This window comes from Haliotis rufescens, unplaced genomic scaffold (assembly GCF_023055435.1).
Source record: "Haliotis rufescens isolate VD_foot unplaced genomic scaffold, xgHalRufe1.0.p SCAF_9, whole genome shotgun sequence".
Classification (NCBI taxonomy): Eukaryota; Metazoa; Mollusca; class Gastropoda; order Lepetellida; family Haliotidae; genus Haliotis; species Haliotis rufescens.
Genome location: NW_025964383.1, coordinates 43,311,490 through 43,331,415, shown reverse-complemented (window position 1 = coordinate 43,331,415; position 19,926 = coordinate 43,311,490). Strand labels below are relative to the sequence as shown.

The 19,926-nt window shown below is 36.6% G+C and overlaps 1 protein-coding gene across 2 annotated transcripts; it reads right to left on the bottom strand.

Moving 5' to 3' along the window:
* Positions 1-368: 368 nt before the first annotated feature.
* LOC124126353 lies at positions 369-15,977 on the bottom strand. 2 transcript variants are annotated; one of them, XM_048390943.1, is made up of 10 exons: positions 10,378-15,977; positions 8,802-8,922; positions 8,271-8,318; positions 7,951-7,995; positions 7,264-7,436; positions 6,931-7,029; positions 6,036-6,103; positions 5,093-5,184; positions 4,672-4,781; positions 369-1,388 (listed from the first exon to the last, which is right to left on the bottom strand). In XM_048390943.1, exons 2-10 carry the CDS (start codon positions 8,824-8,826, stop codon positions 1,035-1,037), a joined length of 1,014 nt encoding a protein of 337 aa, XP_048246900.1. In that variant the 5' UTR covers positions 8,827-8,922; positions 10,378-15,977; the 3' UTR covers positions 369-1,034. The 2 variants fall into 2 exon arrangements, with proteins under 2 accessions (XP_048246900.1, XP_048246901.1); XM_048390944.1 differs by lacking the exon at positions 10,378-15,977 and having other exon boundaries at positions 8,802-9,085.
* Between the last annotated feature and the right edge of the window lie 3,949 nt (positions 15,978-19,926).

The window sequence follows — 19,926 nt, the reverse complement described above, 5'->3', positions numbered from 1 at the left end:
GGGGGGGGATTCCGTCAAACAACTGTCAAACCATTTATTGCCATGTACGTACTTGCACACAGGGAAGTCAGCGCTGTCTGGGGCTCCAGGTAAATAAACATCGTGGTTTTATGACGGGAGATCAGACGAACCGTGAACCAGAGGCATGCGACGTAATTACACCAGGGTATTGTCTCTTGAACTGGCTAATTGACTTCATATAATTGGTAAATATATTCGTTTTGACGACCGTGATTCATGCGCATCCCGGCTCATTAAGTGGGCTCCAGGCCATAAAAACAAAACCACAAAAAACGCCCCAAACTAATACAACAGATAAAAGCGCCAACAATCTACGTAAACTAGGTAAAGACATAGAAATAGTTTGGATCCCTGCCCACGTTGGGGTGTTTGGCAACGAACATGTAGACAAAGCAGCCAAATCAGCACTAAAATTAGAAGAAGTAAGCATCCCAAGCATCAACCTACCAAAATAAAAAAAAAGAAGTTAAAAGTATCTCAAAGGAAAATAGCGGCAAAATAACAATCAGAAATATGATTGCAAACTAAAACGCCACTCAAAAAAACATATCCATCATAAAACCAAAAACATTGACAGAGTAATAACCAAACTACAAACAGGCCACACTAAGTTAAGCTCTCACCTACACCTAATTAAAAAAACCACCAAACCGGTAAATACCCCCACTGCAACTTAAAAAGAAACGCCCGAACACGTATTATTCCCGTGTGACATTTACATTTAGAGCGCCCTATTCAATACTTTATGGAACACATTACCAGCAACACAGACCAAACAACACTCCAATCCTCACTAAATTGCAACAATCACATGACTGTACTGAACCCCCTACATGACTTTAAACCTTTGAAGCACTAAGCATATATCTAATCAAACCAGGCCTACTTGGCCGCATTTAAAAAAAAGGACAAAAAACAAGCTGCCAATAAACCCTAAAATTCCTAACCTATAAAAACACCCCTTTTAGTAAGTAAGTAAGCATGTTCTGATGAGGATATGAATGATGATGATTCTAAACTACTCCATGGTATGTCAGTGCTGAGCTGACCCAGCTGTCTTCTTTCTGCAACCAGGCAGGAGGTGGTGCAAATGACGAGACACCTGTAATTCGTCTCGTCCGTGGTACGATGGACGCTGCTGTCTTGGTTGTTTTACTAAATGTCTCGTCGGCCACTTTTTTAGCGGCCCTCATTTCATGACTCTCCCAGTCCCTCCTTCTCACATTGAAGACCCGGTTGCCATCCTCGTCGACCGAACTCTCTTCTGACGACATGAGCTGCGTTTTTTTCATTACTCGAATGTACTTGGTCCTTGTGTGATGAGGTAGTTCGGATTTTTCAATGCCAGTTACACGGTTTCTGCTTTTCTGAAAGCAAAACCGTTCACTTTATAACACCCACCTTTCTTAAACACGAAATAAAACGAAGACAAAACAGAAATGTGCCCATTACTTCAGTAGAATAGTTTGTCCTGAGCATGTTGTGTTTAGAGTCACTATAAATCGAAATTCTGTAAGTGGGAAGAAATACATATCTAAATCTATAAAAAGAAGTCTACAGATAATCTTCAAGTTTCAGTAACATTAACTTACAACTCATAGTACATATTATTTGCAGTTGAACTCCTAAAGTAAAACTCACTGCGTACAAGCAGGAGTTATTTAAGACGTTTTAATGCAGGAATAACAAACATGAAACATTTTATTCTCATTTCAGAGAAGCAATTGCAGCAACTATAGTTATACGCATCGTTACATTCCTAACTATCTATCTGGTACTTGGTGTGAATATTAGTCACTCCCCACAGAGTATGAAACATGAAACATTTCGTAGTATAGATAAATATACTACCAAAAGACATGTTACAACAATGATCTGAAGGTATGATTGGATTTATATACGTTTTAAAATGACACGACATTTCTAACAACATTGGAACATATCGCAAGTAAGGGAGATATGTCAGTTACGATTCCGATATTCTGGTTTTGTTTATCAGAACAATTTAAGAAAAATCTCTGTGGAATGGCTGGGCAGCTGAGTGGTGATCTGCTCGAGGCTAATTTGTGTCGATTTAACATGTTTGACAACGAAAGTCCGGATCGATAGTAATGTAACTCATCAATATAGAATATTTGGTAACGGAAAGAATTGGATAGTACATAGTACATTTAGATAAGAACGTAGTGAAATAAATGGCTACAAATTTGATAGATTTGCTCCTCATAATTTATCTTCTAGTTGTGGTTACTTTCATCAGGGTAATGTTCATTATCTGTTTCAGTACCCAAGGTACAGTCCTCTGAGATGCAATAGTAAATTATGTGGAAGGAATTTGTCTGGAGGGAACTTCATATAGGCATTGTCTGTTGGCCTTCTTTATTTGAGATAAACCATTCTTTAAATCATTAAAAACAAATGCTTCCTAATTTATCATATTCTGAGAGTTTCTGTAATTGTATTTGTGGCATATCTACCTCTAACCAATTTTCTATGTGCATATACATGCGGCCGCGGGTGACAGATTTATTAGGGTCATTGGGTGACGCTCAGGGTTTCTATAAAGGTAGAAAGATGGCGTTATGTACCTTTTTTATGGCAGAAAGTGTTATTTGTGTAACATTAGTTATTTAGGAAATGATTTCAACTGTTTGAATATATTGACAACACATTTACATTGAGGGTGCAATGTAAATTCGTCAAGTAACATTTAAAAGAAACTATTAATTTCTTGCAACGACAATAATAACTACCAAGAAATGGTAAGATTTAAACCTTACCTAACAACGTTTATACAATTCAATATTACTGAGACCGGGCAAAACCCTGCTGTTAAAAGAGAAATTCATACGCATATAATAGCAAGCCAATGATTTTTTAAATTTTGTTGCTAAATCGTATTGCTCAACACAAAATAGTATTGAGGACAACAGGCAACCTTGCCTTACTAGGCTTGGTAATGGAAACATATCCGTCGGATGGGCATTAATGGATACACATGACCTATTATTTCATATATTGACAACTGCTCAAAAATCCGTTTCAGTAATACCTAATTTTAACAACAGAACAGTCACGGTTTACTTTATAAAATGTTTCGAGGCGTGATGTTGACAAACAAAAAGTAGTACGCCTCATAATATCCTTTGATCAATGACCGCTTAAAATGTATGCAGGTTCAGTCGTTTTACTCTTCTGTATATGAATTGATTCAAGCCAGGTAAATAGGAAATTCAATAAGTCAGAGCAAAGTTATACATGGAATATCAAAGATATCCCGAGGTGATTAGCGACACACCTCTTAATAAGTATTATGATGAGTTTATTTCACAGGTTAAAATACTGTGAAAGACTTAAAAAACGATATTATATATATTGACTGGATTCTATTATCTACTAATGTGCAAAACCACAAGCCCTAACCACTGACGTCAGTACCGGCAAAGCACTCGGGAGCATCGCTTGGAATCTTCTTCTTCTTATTATTTTCTAAACACGTTGTATGATGATATTGCATTTACATGAATTCATTTGCCAATGTCCTAGTTGACTCTCCGATGCATATGTGCATCAATGGACGCCCAAAATATTATTTCGAAGCTGTTATGCGAATACATGGAAGAATACCGGCAGAGATGTGCCCCACTTTTACTCTTATGTAGAAGACGAGCGAGTGGTAGCTAGACTGGCAAAAAGCTCTTGTAAAATATATACTTTCATATTAAAGGTTAAAAAAAAATCTCTTTCGCGCCTGTGGTTTATTACACCTCCACAAATGTTTTCTGAACAGTGATTGAAATTATAAACAAGTTACACAAGTCGTGTGTGTTGTCCCAGTCATTAGAAGACTGACTAAAATAGCTGAGCTACGCGTGTGTCGACTCTGGCGTTAACTAACAAGACAGAGACTGGGGGATAATAGAAATAGTCTGTCACGTAACACATTGAATATATACAGGTGTCGGGTGATGGTCGTGCCACTGTTCATAACAACATTTTCTCAGCACTAATTACAATGATATAATGACAAAGCAATATATTGACATGTTACAAAGGTGGGCATTATAGACAAGCTAATCAATGCTAGTCAAGTGATCACGGTTTGTTAACTCACGTTGATTGGACAGTCTAGACAACACATGACGGCCTTTCCGTCTTAGAATTGTAGTGTATACTTGTAAAATTACCTGGGGCACTATGTATATATATACACTCATAATATAAACAACAGAAAATTACCCGGGGTGTAAACTATATAAGGGTAAATAGGTAAATATTAAAAGCAGGCAATTTACCAATTTTTATACACCCCGGTTGTCCTAATAAAATTCTCTATTCTAATCTATCCTGCTGTTAATTCTGCAAAAAACATATGTATTCCAAATTCCACCTCTCCCTATAACCTTACTCCACTGGGCACCTTTTAATTATATATTAATAAGGCGCCACTCACCTCATTCTAAATTTCTCTTTTTTTTAACTCGGCGGCCATGGCCAACAGGCCTATATAAAGTCACACCTCAAACACTTCCAACAATTGGCCTTACTTTGCCCAAGTTAAGCTTCACTCAAAATTCATCTTCAATAATCCAAATTTTATATCCTAAGGGGGTATTTAATCCCTCCAGCAACACAAATCTTTCAACTTACCGTCAGTTTCCTTGAATTCTTTCTGGACGCGTCCGTGTGTTCTTTCTCTTTTCCGTTACGTGTTCGGGATAGCTTCTCTTTCTTCGTTAACATGATCCTGGTCATACCATCTGGAACATAATGTTTCTTTCCTTATTTGGATGTGAACTGCAACATACCGGTCTTTTTTCCATATCTTCAAATAGTGTACAGCAAGTCTTTAACCATTAGTTTACCTGTGAATGCTGCATATAATTCTTTCCTGACAGACTAATGGGAATGTTACGCATCATAGATAAGTCATTTCAAAACAATGAAAAAAGGTTTAAATCTTTCCACTAGTAGGCATGTGTACCTTTGCATTGACTTATGGAATTGAAATGTTTTAAAAATGTACATGACGGACACATGCATTTGAAATACACTTAAATGATAAAAATACCTTTAAATTCCTGTTTTGTCATGCTTGGAGCTATCACCTTAGAAAAGTCCCAGATGTATTTGACAACTTGTCGATTCTGTGCGGACTCCAACCTGCAACAAATGTTTTACTTTTATTATATGACCAGAAATATACATATGCCAATAACTATTACATATAATCTTCTTTAACGACTTCAGCATGAACTTATTAACTTATTTTGAAGTAACTAAAAGAAGCAAGATTATTAGGTATAATTTCACTGCATAATTAAGACATATTCGTTTAGATTTGAGATATATTGGTGGTACAGTTTTCTGGTACAAAAATAACAAAAAGATATATATTTATGTGACTGTCTCATATAATTTCCCATTACAAAGATTCCTAAGACTTTATTTATGACTATTTTCTACTGAAACGGGATTCATGGAAGAGAAGTAATCGTGGTGGTATTAAGAAAATATTATTTTTGCCAAAATTGCGTAACAGTCTTTTTCGGATGTACCTCCAATTTTATCAGAAAAACTTGAGGCACACAAAACTTTGCGACTCGTTCATTGATTATGGAGGTAAAATGAACACTAAAAATGCGATAAGATTTTAAAACAAGCCTATCTATTCATCTGAATAAAAAGTACTGTAATAAAAGTATAAGTGAAACAAAGATAAATTACATATGACTTTTGATAGTTTTGATTAACTTTTATCAGCGACAAACCTATAGGGGTTTAAAAAGAGATAAATAATTATATAGGTTACATACTCGGTCTCACAGACGCAAAGATACACATATCAACAGAAATAGTGCTTACAATGCCACAGCGTTTTCCTGGTGTAAGTCGACTCCAAACAAATGGTTGTCAAGTATGGTAAAAATGATATTTTCGAATTATTTAAATGATTGTAACAGAATGAACATATCGTCCTTTCCAAAATGATCACTGCACACTACGATACTTACGTGAACATAGGCTCCATAGTCCACCCTTTCTCAGTTTCAGCATGGTCGATCGCTGCCTTCAATGCTGCCTAAGGAAGAAAATTGATAAAATATAGTTAACAGACAATAGAAAGAATCAATATTGGTGATTTTATCTGTGAGATAAATCTATCGAAACTTGATATTGTCTTATGAGAAACGCATCGATTACTGTAAATCGTGAAATTAATGCGATTGCTGAACCCAAGCTATTTAAAATAGATACACCTGGCCATTTAAAAAAAATTAAAAAATTACAATAAAATACAGTTGCATCCCACATCCACCTCTGTGGACACACCACAACATACCTACCTCACTCAGATACCTCCATGCACAAATTTACGTAACGTTCACACACATACACTCAAGACATAATTACTTTCATACTTGCATACCGGGGTACATACGAAACTCATACGCATTTACCATTCTGGACACAAACACAACGTTCACGCATACAAACACTTTCTCATCCAAACACACTCATCCAACATACAAAAACACTCTATGCTCCATGTCTACAATATACCGTACCACAACAGTAACAGGTCCATGCGTTGGTTTACAACTTGATTGTTTACAACTTGATTGTAAACAAAGTGGTGTTTTATCATTACACTAGTGCAATCTCCCCCATGCCAAATATTATTTTAGATAAAGAAAGTGAATGCTTTCAAGCCGAAAGTATCTGAATTGAACCTTAATCCGCTTATTAGTGCCGAGTACATCGGGAAAACAATCGTTATGGTGTTTTTCTTCCCAATAACAACACATAGTTTATGTTGATTGCCCTCGTTTAACGAGCTGTATAATCTCGGTCGCTAAACACGGTTTTCCACATATCCGCCGTTTTGATGTTTTGCTGGGATCTTACCCTTATGTTTGTACTGACTTTGCTGGATTTGGTAGAAGTTTGTGTTGGTTCCTGGACCCTGTTGTCCAAACGTGTAACTTTTGCAGTTAGGGCGGTAACCTGGAAATACAAATATAGTGAAAATTGACGGTGAAACGTATCATGGTATGCCCTACTAGTTCACTTACTGTTATATCGCATGATCCAACACTGGCTGGATGCAATTTTTAAAATCAATGTTTCCTTGTAATGACACGTAAATATATATTTAACTATAATTTTCCCCTTGAAACACGATAAATCATATCGAGAATGCATTTTAAACTGAATACAGTGTTGACTATCATCACTTACCTGTGTATTCTTTTCAGTAAGTTTGCTCTTGAGGTCTCTAACCTCGCTGTTTAAGTTTCCAATTTCCTTTTTAAGGTCGCCGACTTCGCCCTTCAAATCTGTAATGGCCCTGTGAAGTCGTCCTTCCATGACCCTCATGAGTTGGAGAAATTCCGCATAGGGGATTGACTTTCCTGTAATTAAGAGAAACATTAAATACTTACATAGCACCTGGATGACCGTTTTACGTTCTGGGAAAAATTCAAGTGCAACCTTCTCCAAAATATGCACTCAAATATCAAATTCAAAATATATTCGAGCCAAACAGAACTACCCCTCCTTGATATTCTTATTAAAAAGAGTAAGCTAATTTTGCCATCAACTGCAATCTGAAGTGTTATAAGCACTAGGTTGCAGTCATTTGAAATCCCGCTGGAATATAAGACAAGCCTCAGCGGCAAACATAAAAAGGATAGTTACATTAAATGATCTTGTTGCTGGTCGAATGTAATTGGTGTTGACGAATGAGTGTTTGAATATCATTAGCTAGGGCATTTTAATGTCGATTAAGCAATCCTTATCAATAATGGAGATGTTCCTCCTGTGTCATTCCGCGTATCTTGTGGCAGCTAAAGATGTGCCAAAATCATATAAATGTATGATTATTCATATAATGCGAAAAATCATTTCATACGTTGTGTGACATACCTTGTCTCATACGAGGAGTCTCAGCTTGAATTGCAGCTTGTTTCTCTGAAACATTAATTTGTTTATCAGATGCCGTATGAGTGCTATTTTCTAAGCAAATTGCAGACACATCGATGCACTACATACCATTGATCGCCGATGGATACGGATTTCATTTATCTTTATGAATATCCATTTAGATGTTGAAAATAACTGCGTGTCTAAGCATACCTACGATAATCTCTGATTGAAATGAAAGCAAATTACATGTTAAACTGCACGAATGTGACAAGAAAATTCATGAACCTGCTCATAGAATTGTGTTTGATGAAAATACATACTACAGCTTGAGGCTCTTCTCAGTAAGTCCTGACCGTCATCTTCTCCATCTGCATAGAAAAGTACAATTTAAGAAATGGGCTTGGGTTGATGAAAATATATGAATCAGTTATCTTGAACGTGCTTTATTGCTCGAACATAATAGTTTTTAGACTGCATACATTTGCAAAGTTTATATACATTTTGCCATGCACAATAATTTACAGTTCATGTTTTTCTTTGATGATTGAGCCCTGGACATTTAAAAAGGTAAAGAAATTCATCTGCGACTGCAGGCGAGTCACAAACGTTATACTTTTTTTGCTTCACGTGGACTGCTAAAGCTAACGGTCAGTCCTACTTGTCGTAATTACAGACAGATATTTTATTACAGTCTCACCTCATATTTACAATATAAAATCTATTTAAAACAATTATGTATGAACAACCCATTACAGGTTATGAGAGACACTTTCTGCAATCACAGACACATTTCAACAGTTCAACCTGGCCACTAATTAGGAACCATTATTGTAAAGTTCGGTAAGAAATACCTGAAAAGTCGTAAACTCTTGTCATAGGTGTAGATGAGGCAACTGGACCGCTTCCTAATCTATTCTTTTTTCCATTTTCTTCCCTTTGTCTCAAGATTTTGTTCTTGCGCTTGACTGGACTCTACGATGAGACCAAATACAAAATTAAAATGTTTCCACAATATGGTTATGCGGTAAAACTTGAATTCGTCAAACACTTGTTTTCGACACTAGCAGCAGATGATGTAAACGGGTGATATAAGTGTTAACACATTTAGTAAAACAATCCCTGACAATATGAATATTACATATATAACTGACAGATTTATAACAGATAGTGCACAATGTTCAAGTTTATAATATATTACAACACCGATTTCATTAACATTACTGAAATCAGACCACTTTGACAATGAAATCGTTAATTAATTCAAGAAAGGTATAGACTGGCAGAAACTGAAGCAAAGCGATAGTGGCATGTAGAGCTATGTCTCGTCAGGCCAATGAGGCCGCGTGATCTAAGGAGCGTGAACAACATGGATGCCGCGTTTCGGCCGTACCGAACAGTCAGGCTGCGATCTCGGAGCTGCTCGTCCGATTGAAACCAATTGCAAGCGGAGACAAAATTATCTCCCTTACCCAAACATGATCGTTGCTCAAATCTATCTTGAGTAAATCATGAAATTAATGCGAGCATGACATGTATGCGAAAAATGCGACCGTCATTCCCTCTGATTATTTTTTTATGTTTCATTTCATCATGATAAAACAGTTAGTCACTTATAAGGTTACCAGGTTGAACATAAAAACGATCGTTAACAAAAACGACCAAATTTATTCTCTCATCACTCAGCCTAACAGTGATATAGCTGCACATAAAACGTTCAAGTGCGCTAAAGTATTACACATGGTGGGTGGAGGACCAGGGGCACTTTGAGTTTGACAGGTGCCATCAACTGGTCAAGTAACATCACGGTTTGTATATTCACGTTGATTGGACAGTCTAGGCTGGCGCCAACTAATCATGACGGCGTCTTCAGAACAGAACAGGACTTTATTTATTTAGTCTTCAGATCACTTGTTGTTACTTGAATAAAACTGATATGCATACAGATTTTATTGTTTATGATTTTTTTCCCATGACTTTTTTTCCTAACCTACTCTATGATTTTTTTCAATATTTTAGTCTCGTTCACCTTGGCGATATTCCTTTTGGGTCAACACTATGATGATACAATTCAGTTCATACAGACACACATTCAGTCTACTAATAAAACATTCATGTTACTCTATTACAAGAGGTCAGCGTATAGTTTCCTGGGACATGAAGAAACCGAAATAAATGATACAACATTACTTAACTGTCTCACCGTATTTCCTTTTTACAAAATGTTATTCATTTACATTAGAATATAGTTACTGCGTACATTATTGTAAGAGGAAAGATGTTAGACTTAGTATAGATATTTAGTTTTCGGTTCACCTTTTCCCTATTCTGTATCGTTATATTATTTCCGAATGAAATATTGTTTAAATCAAAAATTGTTAACTTCCCCGGATAATCAGTGAATAATCTATTCACTATTTCAATGAATACCTGGTAATTGGTGGCAAATTCCGACGATGTGTCACTCTTGTCCTCCTCGTCGATCTGGTATTCGGATCCTTAAATTGAACATGATAAATATGTTGTAAGTATATAATGCATTGCTTACCTTGAATCTAAAATGCGAATCAGTATTTTGCGATTGACTAGCATGTGTTTCAAACAATATGTAAGTGAAATGGGATTGCTTGGTTTTAGCGTGTTTGTAGGGATATGGTCACACATCTGAATACTTAGTTTGGTAGTTTGGGTAAGAAGCATAGTTAAGCCTTTGTCCTATCGAATGATGATAACTGTTCGGTTTTCTTATAACATAAAACGCAGGTAGAATAATTACAATTGAAGAGATACTGATTATAAATTCAGAGGAAAACATGTAGTTTGCATGGTGGAACTAGATTTAGTCAGAACAATCTACTCAAAATGCCAGCCAAATAGAGGAATGATGTTAATAAACTCTATTTCAAGAGCCTGAATTCATATTAATATAAATAATTCATATATCAATTATTTGTCTTAAGTTATTAAGAAAATATCCAAATGACAAATAACCCAAAATATTGTAGTAGGTGACTGTAGTAATTAATAATTACGTTTACGATTTGAGAGAAATAAACATACACGCCGTGGTTCCCGTGCACAAATGCCGATGTCATAGAGAATTGGCTAAGTTTCATTGCAAATAAATCGCACACGTATCACTACCCATCATAGAAAATAACAAACTCATGCGGCAGTAACGCGTGTTACCTATGCATATTGTCAAATCAGTGTGAAAGCGGCAGACAGTCAAATTAAGCGGCGCCATACTGTCTATGGTTATTCTCAATGTTTATCAATAAACATGTGGTAATGTCCTCTTTAAATTGGCGTTGAGTCATCGTTAGTCAAGCCTTGACAAGACATTTACAGTGATAACAGGTGTCAATCATTCCGCTAGACATTCCAAGGCGGCAATTATCTTTGATCTTGAACTAGGGCCCGGTATGTGCGACATGTTATTGACAATCTATACTTTTTTGTGGTTTCTGCCAAACCGTCATTGGGCATATACTATTCCAAATTAAAAAGGCTGTTTTTGATATTTTTACCAACGTTTTATAGTGCCATTTGTCAAACATGTGAACTGAGAACTGAGCCGCGCAAACAATCTCATCAAGTGTATAATATGTCCATGTTAAAAAGGGGATTCAAACTGTAGTTACAAATTGTTTAAACGAAATAACACATATGCAGCTTCTTAATAAAAGATAGTTAGAGTTTCCGTGGCACTGCATGTTTGCAGAATAAATTACTTTTCATAGGCGATACAAAATCAAAATCTTCAGTTTTATTGTGACACTGCTTGTAGATATCACAAATAATCTTTGTTTATCAACATTGTTGTATTGGAGGTTTTTTAATAGTCGTATACCCGGGTGTCGCATTGTGCAGTTTTAGCAATGTACGGGGATCAAAAATCTAATAGATAACAACTAACGTTATACTATGTACATGCATACGGTAAAGCGATACGTTATTTTAGAACATATTTTAGAAATAATTGTCTTCTGTGTCAAAGGTTCTCACTATAACACTGCAGTTCACAACGAAGTGTGCTTTCTGCGACAGAGATAATAAAAGATGGTAGATGTAAATTGTTAGGTCCGTTCACAACTCTATATCGAACGTCTTATGTTAATAGAGTAGTCATTACATTTCTATATTCATGTATATGGCACTAAACGATTCCTTTACAATGTATGTATATTTGTCAGATATGAGCAATATCTCAGAAAGGGAAAACATTTCATAATCTTATGTGTGATGTTTTGCATAATATAATAATATCGAACGATAATGTATCTCCTCTATATGGTGATTTACACAGAAATAAACCGATGTCTTTACATAAATAAATATGTAGATATTTGGTCTTACCTGAGCTTTCTCCTGACTCTGACCAAATTCCATGCAGTGATGCCTCTTCCATTGCAAAAAGTCGATCCAAGATAATGAACAGCCTTTTTTCAACGCGTTTCAAACGTAACTGGCCATCAGACGTCTAAGTATATATGCATTTTGGATTTTTTAAACGGAAGTGAGAATTTGTATAATGTGGACGTCTCTGCCCAATACTAAAATGTTTTCACAATTCAGTTGAACGTTGAGTCGCAACGCACAGTTCATAAACGGCACCTTTCTTCTCACGATAAGATAATCTTATTGAAGGATTAACATATTGGCGCACATGTTTGGATCAGTGATTGTGATTTAAACAAAGCAGATTCTTCTAAAAACATCATGGTTTGCCTAGGTCACAGCCAGCAAAAGCGTTTACAAAATATAATATATTAGTTCAAATATTACTAATGAGGCCCTCTATTGTAGAAACGATCTTTGTTCTACGACAATCGTCAGTCGGTATGGGAAAACAAAATATTTGTTTATTTATTCAAATTTCATAGGCAATGTCATATGATTATAGACAAGGAAGATAAGAAAATAAATATAAAGAGTAGCCACTTTACATTTCAGTTAAATTTGCTCATGATTTGGTCTTTTCGTGGTAAATAGTGCCAAAATATAATATGCAGCTACCAGTAATTGTATCTACAATGATATAACTCAATCTGTTTTTCTCATCATTATTGCAGTGAATTGTCGTATGAAAGGCGTATGGCCTTTCTGAATAAAAACTGTTAAATTTAAACCAGACAAAACAGGTGAAAACTAGAATCTTTGAAAAGAGAAACAAGGGTAGTATTTTGATAGGGGTTTCACTGAAAAAATTAAGTTCACAGCGAAGCATTCTTGCTTAGTCTGTTCCTACAAATAGAACAGAAGGCTATAAGGACCAACCGTATTCCGTTATATATGTTGCTTCTGTTTCATCGTTTCATACATTGTCCTTTCATCATGCCGGGTTACTATCTTTAGATACAAAAAAATCACCCCAAAAAGCTATTTTTATTCATTAAAAACAACAACAAGGAAAAGATTTATTAAAGGTAACAGTAAGTGTTATCTGAAATATTTATATTCTATTATCCCCTTTATTTGGAGTGGGAGTGTCACATCATCATTCAACATCGGCTTCACAAATGGGATGTGCCCGACGGGTACAAACACAAAACAAGATATGGTAAATAATCTAACTGAATATTATGTAAAAACTAGAGGTGAGTTTTAAGATAATAAGTTAAGGATTACTTCAGATACTAAAATGAGTTGTTTCTTTCGTTTATTTAACGTCTGCTTCACAGAAAGTGAATTTTATTTAAAAAAGGTAAGTAAAAACTAAATGAATAAAATATAATGTTGTTTGTATAAAAGCACTGAAAGATGGCGTCAGTTTGGAATGAAGACTATTGCACACCATGGAATTAACTTCTCGCGCGTAACATATCACGTGACTGCTCGCTATGTCACGTGGTAGGTCATTGGTGCTATATGACACGTTCTCCTCAGCGGCAGAGTATACCCTGATTGGTATGCTTCAACAATCATCACATTCCTGTGTTTGCCCAGCTGCCTGCTCAAGTTGCCATTCATCGTAGATTAAGAAACTGGTCAAGTTTCTGGAGAGGGCCGGATTAACAACTGAATAAGTAAGTAATCATTTTACTTCTCCCATGTAGATGTTATGTTGCGTAGAAGATATTGATTAATGAAAGCTGAAAACAATGTCTTGTTTGACGATATGATGTAGATTAGATGGCAATGCGTTACATGTAAACAGCTTTTCTTTGCGATTTTTCAAACAGATTTAGAAGTTGCTTTCATACCATACGAAACTACTGTCTAAGTTGTCGAAAGTGAATGTGAGTCGAGAGTATGTTACTTTCTGAAATGTCTCAGTACAACTCCGGCTATACCACTCCCAGATAAAATATTTAATTAGTTTAGTGTCCTTGATACCATTTCACGACTGCGAGGTAGGTTTTTCATAACGAGAATACGACATTGGGTATGTCCGTAGTTGACGAGAACGTCTTTTGAACTATGATATATTAAAAATATCATAGTCGTACATAGACGGCACAATTTCACCAATAGCGAGAACCAATAAAGACTTATGCGTAAAATGTTATGATAAGATACACGTGAGGGTAATCGGAATTCAAAAGATGAATATGTTGACAATCTTCAGATAACCGTCACTTTAGAAAGTGTGAAATTCAAATATCATTCTTCCATAATGAAAGCTATCACTCTAGAAAGAGATAAAACTGCCAACCATTAATTGCCGACCTGAGCATTATGCCAAATCTTTTCTTCTTGATACAGGGAAATTATAAAACTGTAACTAGTTCGCAACCAGTTATTGTAGATCTTAACTTTACTGTAATTTCCATGCACTAAAACAGAATTGGATCCGTTGTGTTCATCAAGCATTCAGATATAAATCTTATACATGACCAGTTACATAACTAAACCCGAGTCTGAGGCGAGCATGCACTAGAGAAATATTGAACTGTAGAATGGGGTATTGATTATATTTCGAAAACTTACCGTTTTAATGTCTGTTAATTCGTTTAGGGTTCTGTTAGATAATAGAGTGACGCCTCTTGACTCGTTTTTAGTTATCTTACTACAAATAAATGTGAACGGTTCATATATGAATACAGTGTCAATATACTTCTTGTTCCAATAAGAGTGATGTTGGAAACACTATATACGACTCACTATGACAAATCCAATGACTATTTATCTATAAGTATTCTGGCAACTTCAACAATAGATCGTGTTATTTTGGAAACAAAACTACTTTGTTTTTAATTGAGAGAATATATAATTATGTGAACATAGTGAGAATTGCGTATGAACTCTTTGCTTTCAACGATGATAATATGAAAGGGGTGGGATTTTGTACAAGAACGCCACGAAACAAACGACAGTTGAAAGCAACAAACGCAGCATTAAAAACCTTTCATACTAGATTTATATGTGAAATTAAGCATTATTTCGCGGTCCATAACCAATTTAATTGCATTTCACACCGAAATATTAATTATTCATTATTTGTTAAGTCCACTTAGATTTGATGGTATAAATGTTCGAAGTATTTTACCGACTGATGTTATATTGATACTTTCGTACGAGACAACTTACACTCCTTTGATACCTCTGATTCAGTTTGACTGACCACATCAGAATCCAGAACAGGCTAACATCATGGTAGAACCAATATGATTAACCTAAAAGTGTATGGATTCACGTTTTTATTGTTATCGTATAAGGACGTGACGAAGCTATGGCTTGAGCATTACATCAATTTTTATTTAATGAATTATTGCTTTTTGAAAGGCTGTATAAGTTTATCATTATATAACTGGCACAGAAACTCGATCTCTGTAAACACTATCACCATGAATACGTATTTGGTCGCAAGTGTTTATTGTATGGAATGACATTAAGATGTGGCATGTGACTTTACTGCATTTAAACCAAACCTTTCGTCCAGTTCTTCGTCAGTAAATTGTACCTGCATATTCTGCTATAGAAATAGTAAACCATAGAAATAGTGCTTACTAGTTTTTAACATGTATATTTAAGACAGTGGCATCCTTACACTGCAAACACGAAAACGTCGGTTTTTTCCGTATATGGTCATTGGACGGAAAAACGACGTTATTTGGACGTTTTCAAACCATCGTTTTTCCGTCCAAATAACGTCGTTATTTGACATCGGAATTTACTGGGAGAGAACGATAGCGTTAAGCTCCTCCCTTTCTTGATTGACATTGTCAATCAAGCAACAGCGTCTACCGGTATTTCTACTTCTCAGATTTCATTGGTCAGTCTCCGCGTGTTAGATTACAGGCCCGCGTTTGACGCTGCACTCGAAGCGCTTAGCGGAAGTACTGAAATCAATCGTTCTGCGCATGCGGATTACTTAATGCCTTGACCAAATTTTCCGTTCTGTGCATGCGCGACTTCGCGTATTGTTTCCTAGATTTAATGTCACCACTATTTGACAATGGTTCATAAACTCAGTCACGTGAAGGTTCGGAATCGTAACGAGTAACTCCATTTAAATTAAAGAGGAGCCCCAGTGATATGGGAGATTCCAAGATGAAACTATTCTATGGCTATCTAGGCTGCCGCCCAAACCGATCTAAACGGGACCCGATAGCTTATTGTATGCTATATAGTCATATGGAAGTGGACAAGAACTATACATTTTATTCCGGCCGATTGTTCTTGCATTTACTTATAAGTCAGGAAAATGGACTTAAAAGGGGAGTTGTTGAATGTAATTATTTTAATTATTAAATGTTGCCTATACACTAATCTGGACGAACTTCTCATTGTTCTGTTTATGTCATCCTATATACTATTAGTATGTTACCGTTCTAAAGTCAACCTCTCACATAACATTATATTGTTCACAGTATCAAAGTTTAATCAACAATATCAAGAGCAGCGATTTAAACCACTGAAACACCCAAACACAAGGCTGTTATCAAGCGCTAGTGCAGACGTGATGCATCAGAAAAACTGTATCGTAATGTCTTCAGAAATTCAATTATACTACGAGATAGTACGGCTAACGCTGACTCACCGTCGGAACAAAGACAATATCGCTAATACAGATACATATATAACGTATTTGAATGTTAATACTAAAGAAAAACAATCATTATTTTTGCAGTGACGATATAACACGTATACACGTTTATTGTTAACTTTCATCAGTTTTGCTCTTCATTTTAATAACTTTGTTTTCACATATATATGTAGCAATACCCGACAAGCATGTCATACATAATTATGGGGCAGTTTTCAATCTTGTACTGACTTACTCTGGTGTTAATGAGCGCAGTTTATTGGCTTGTGTGTAAAACCCCGTTTTTCTGGTAATCCTATTATTACTTAGTTTATTTCTATCTAATGACACCCTGTTCTCTGGATCATGGCTCCGTGACTATCCATAACAATTAAGATGAACATTCAGTTCAAGTAAATGAATGAGTTTGTTTTGACGCTACAGTCAGTCAAAAAACCAATGCTGTGAGGTTTGATAACACTTCTACCAGGTCGAACATCGTGGATCCTCATTTTCGGCCTAAAGAGAATCATAGTTCATATGCTAATCCATCTGCGAATACCCCCCCACTCAAGATGACCTTACTTGTTGCTAAATCTATCATCTATCCCCCCAATATCACCCCCCACGCCCCCGCCCCCACCCCCCACACGCACGCACGCACGTCCACACGCACGCACACACGCACGCACGCACGCACGCACGCACGCACGCACGCACGCACGCACGCACACACACACACACACACACACACACACACAAACAACTGACCTAAATAACCTGGATAGGAAATACTGCTGATAGCCTCTGGTCAACTCAGCCGCGCCACCGCAGAATGTTCGTCCAACTCTGCAGGGGGCATTCTCAGTGGCTTCAAACGCGCTGAAATGTTTTCGCCTTGCATCCAAGATGGTGGACAAGTGAAATCGTATGAAATTTGGCTATTTTAGGTCCTATCTCTTTTTTGATTACACAATAAAGTCAATTCATAGTTACACGGTTGTGAAGAAGCTTACAACTTTATAAGACTTATTCATCTCATTCCAAAAAAGCTACTCGCGCTCACATAAAGTTGTAGTTATTATGTCACTGTTTTATTTCTTTAAAAATATATTACATGTTCAACAATATCAATTAAGATGAACATTCAATTTCCGATATAAGTAAATGGAAAGTGTGTTTTACGCCACAATCAGTCAAAGACCAACGTTGTCCGGTCTGATGACACAAAATCTACCAGGTAGCACATTGAGTACGACCTATCCCCATTGAAGTCTCCACTGTGGGTATTCCTGAGGACGAAAAGGCCCCATGTACCTAGGAATTTCATCAATACATTCATGCGCGGCATTCTCTGCCTAAAGAAGATCATATTGTTAACATGCTAATCCAACTCGAACTACCATCCCGCTCAAGATAAATGTTTTATGTAACATCCAACAGGCCCACATTTACGCACGCACGCACGCACGCACGCACGCACGCACGCACACACACATATTTGGATTTACCAATCCCTGAATTGAGAAGACGTGCGGTACGAAGCTCCTCCAAGTCATCATCAATATCCGTATATGTCTGTGATATCATTACCCTTCCAAAGCCGAATATACATTTATTGTGTTTTCTTGACAACAAATGTTATAATTGGGATAACACTTTCTGAGTAAAGTACAGATTCTCGTACTTTCTTGGGTTGAGTCCCGTCCGGGATTTGAACCCACACTGTGAGTGAGGCACCCAATCGCCAGAACACAAAGTTGGCGATCTAACCCAGCCACCGAACCAAAAATGTTAGTCCAGATGACGTATACTTTGTGTACTCCTCTGACAAGAGAAAAATGGCACGGCTTCTATGACCGAAAGCTTTGAACCAAAATGCCTTTAAGAAAGTGATCAACAGTAACACACATTATATTTGGATACCACTTTCTCAGTAAACTACATATTTTTAGGGTGGAGATAATAGACGTTGATGGTTGATTATCAATGGACTAATTAAAGCCAAAACTTAACTTATGAATGATTGGTAATGGGAAATGGACAATGGGCAAACGGGAGGCGGGGTAATCAGCGCCATGCCAGTTATCTGTTGGCTTCCCTTGTTGCGTTCCCTTCTTTGCTATCGTTTTACTTTTGTTGTTCTTACAGGTACAAATTTATGTTCTCTGCCTCATAGCATTTAATAATATGCACCTGATGAAGGAGAATGTATATATTCCGAAACGCAGTGTTCCTCCGTTGACATCCATAAATATATTTCCTTGTGTGTATCAGTTCTTAATGCCCTTAAAAGACTCAATCTAGCTTTGTTTTTAAATGTGGTGATATGTGCGTACAATATAATATGGTCATGCCTATATACATTTGGGTCTTTGTCTACATAAGCATTTAGACATACAATTTAGAGCTAAGGACATTGCAAATTCTGCAGTCATGAAGTACACGTCATAGCAAGCTGTGATCTTTATTCATACTTTAGATATTCGTAATGGAGATCTGTAACTGAAGTTTACCGTAATCTTCCGCAACTCTCACCTCCTGACCAGTTGAACGTCTTAGTGCATTCAGATGCCATTGTAAAATTCCAGGCTGCCCCTCTTTCTGTGATGTTTTGACGGATGAAATCTATTGCGTTATAATCTCTGTTTGCTGATATATAATATGTACATGTTGTAAAATATTTACGATATTTTAAACGTGTAATTCGATGCATATGCAATGCAATGTGAACATAAGTGCGGATGCACGAAGGCGGTTATAGTCATAGTTATACTGCGATGGATGTAGGGGAATGGTAGAGGGGTGTATGTATGTATGAAAGCACGAATACCGATACATGAGGGCGGATATAGTTATAGTTCGATGGATGTTGGGGAATGGTGGGAGGATGGATTATGTATGAAAGCATGTGCATGGATCCATGTTGGCTGACGTAGACATAATGGTGGGGAAAGAAGAATGTGATGTGGGTGGGGGTGTGTGCGAGTGTGCGTGCGTGCATGCGT

Bases quoted from the DNA above. Each gene is read 5' to 3' on its own strand.
- LOC124126353 (XM_048390943.1), bottom strand. From the start codon at position 8,826: ATGACAAGAGTTTACGACTTTTCAG. The intron at 7,030-7,263 runs GTAAGTGATGAT...TTGTATTTCCAG, and splicing joins TTACTGAAAAGAATACACAG to GTTACCGCCCTAACTGCAAA. The intron at 6,104-6,930 runs GTAAGATCCCAG...TTTCTTCCTTAG, and splicing joins AAGTCAGTACAAACATAAGG to GCAGCATTGAAGGCAGCGAT.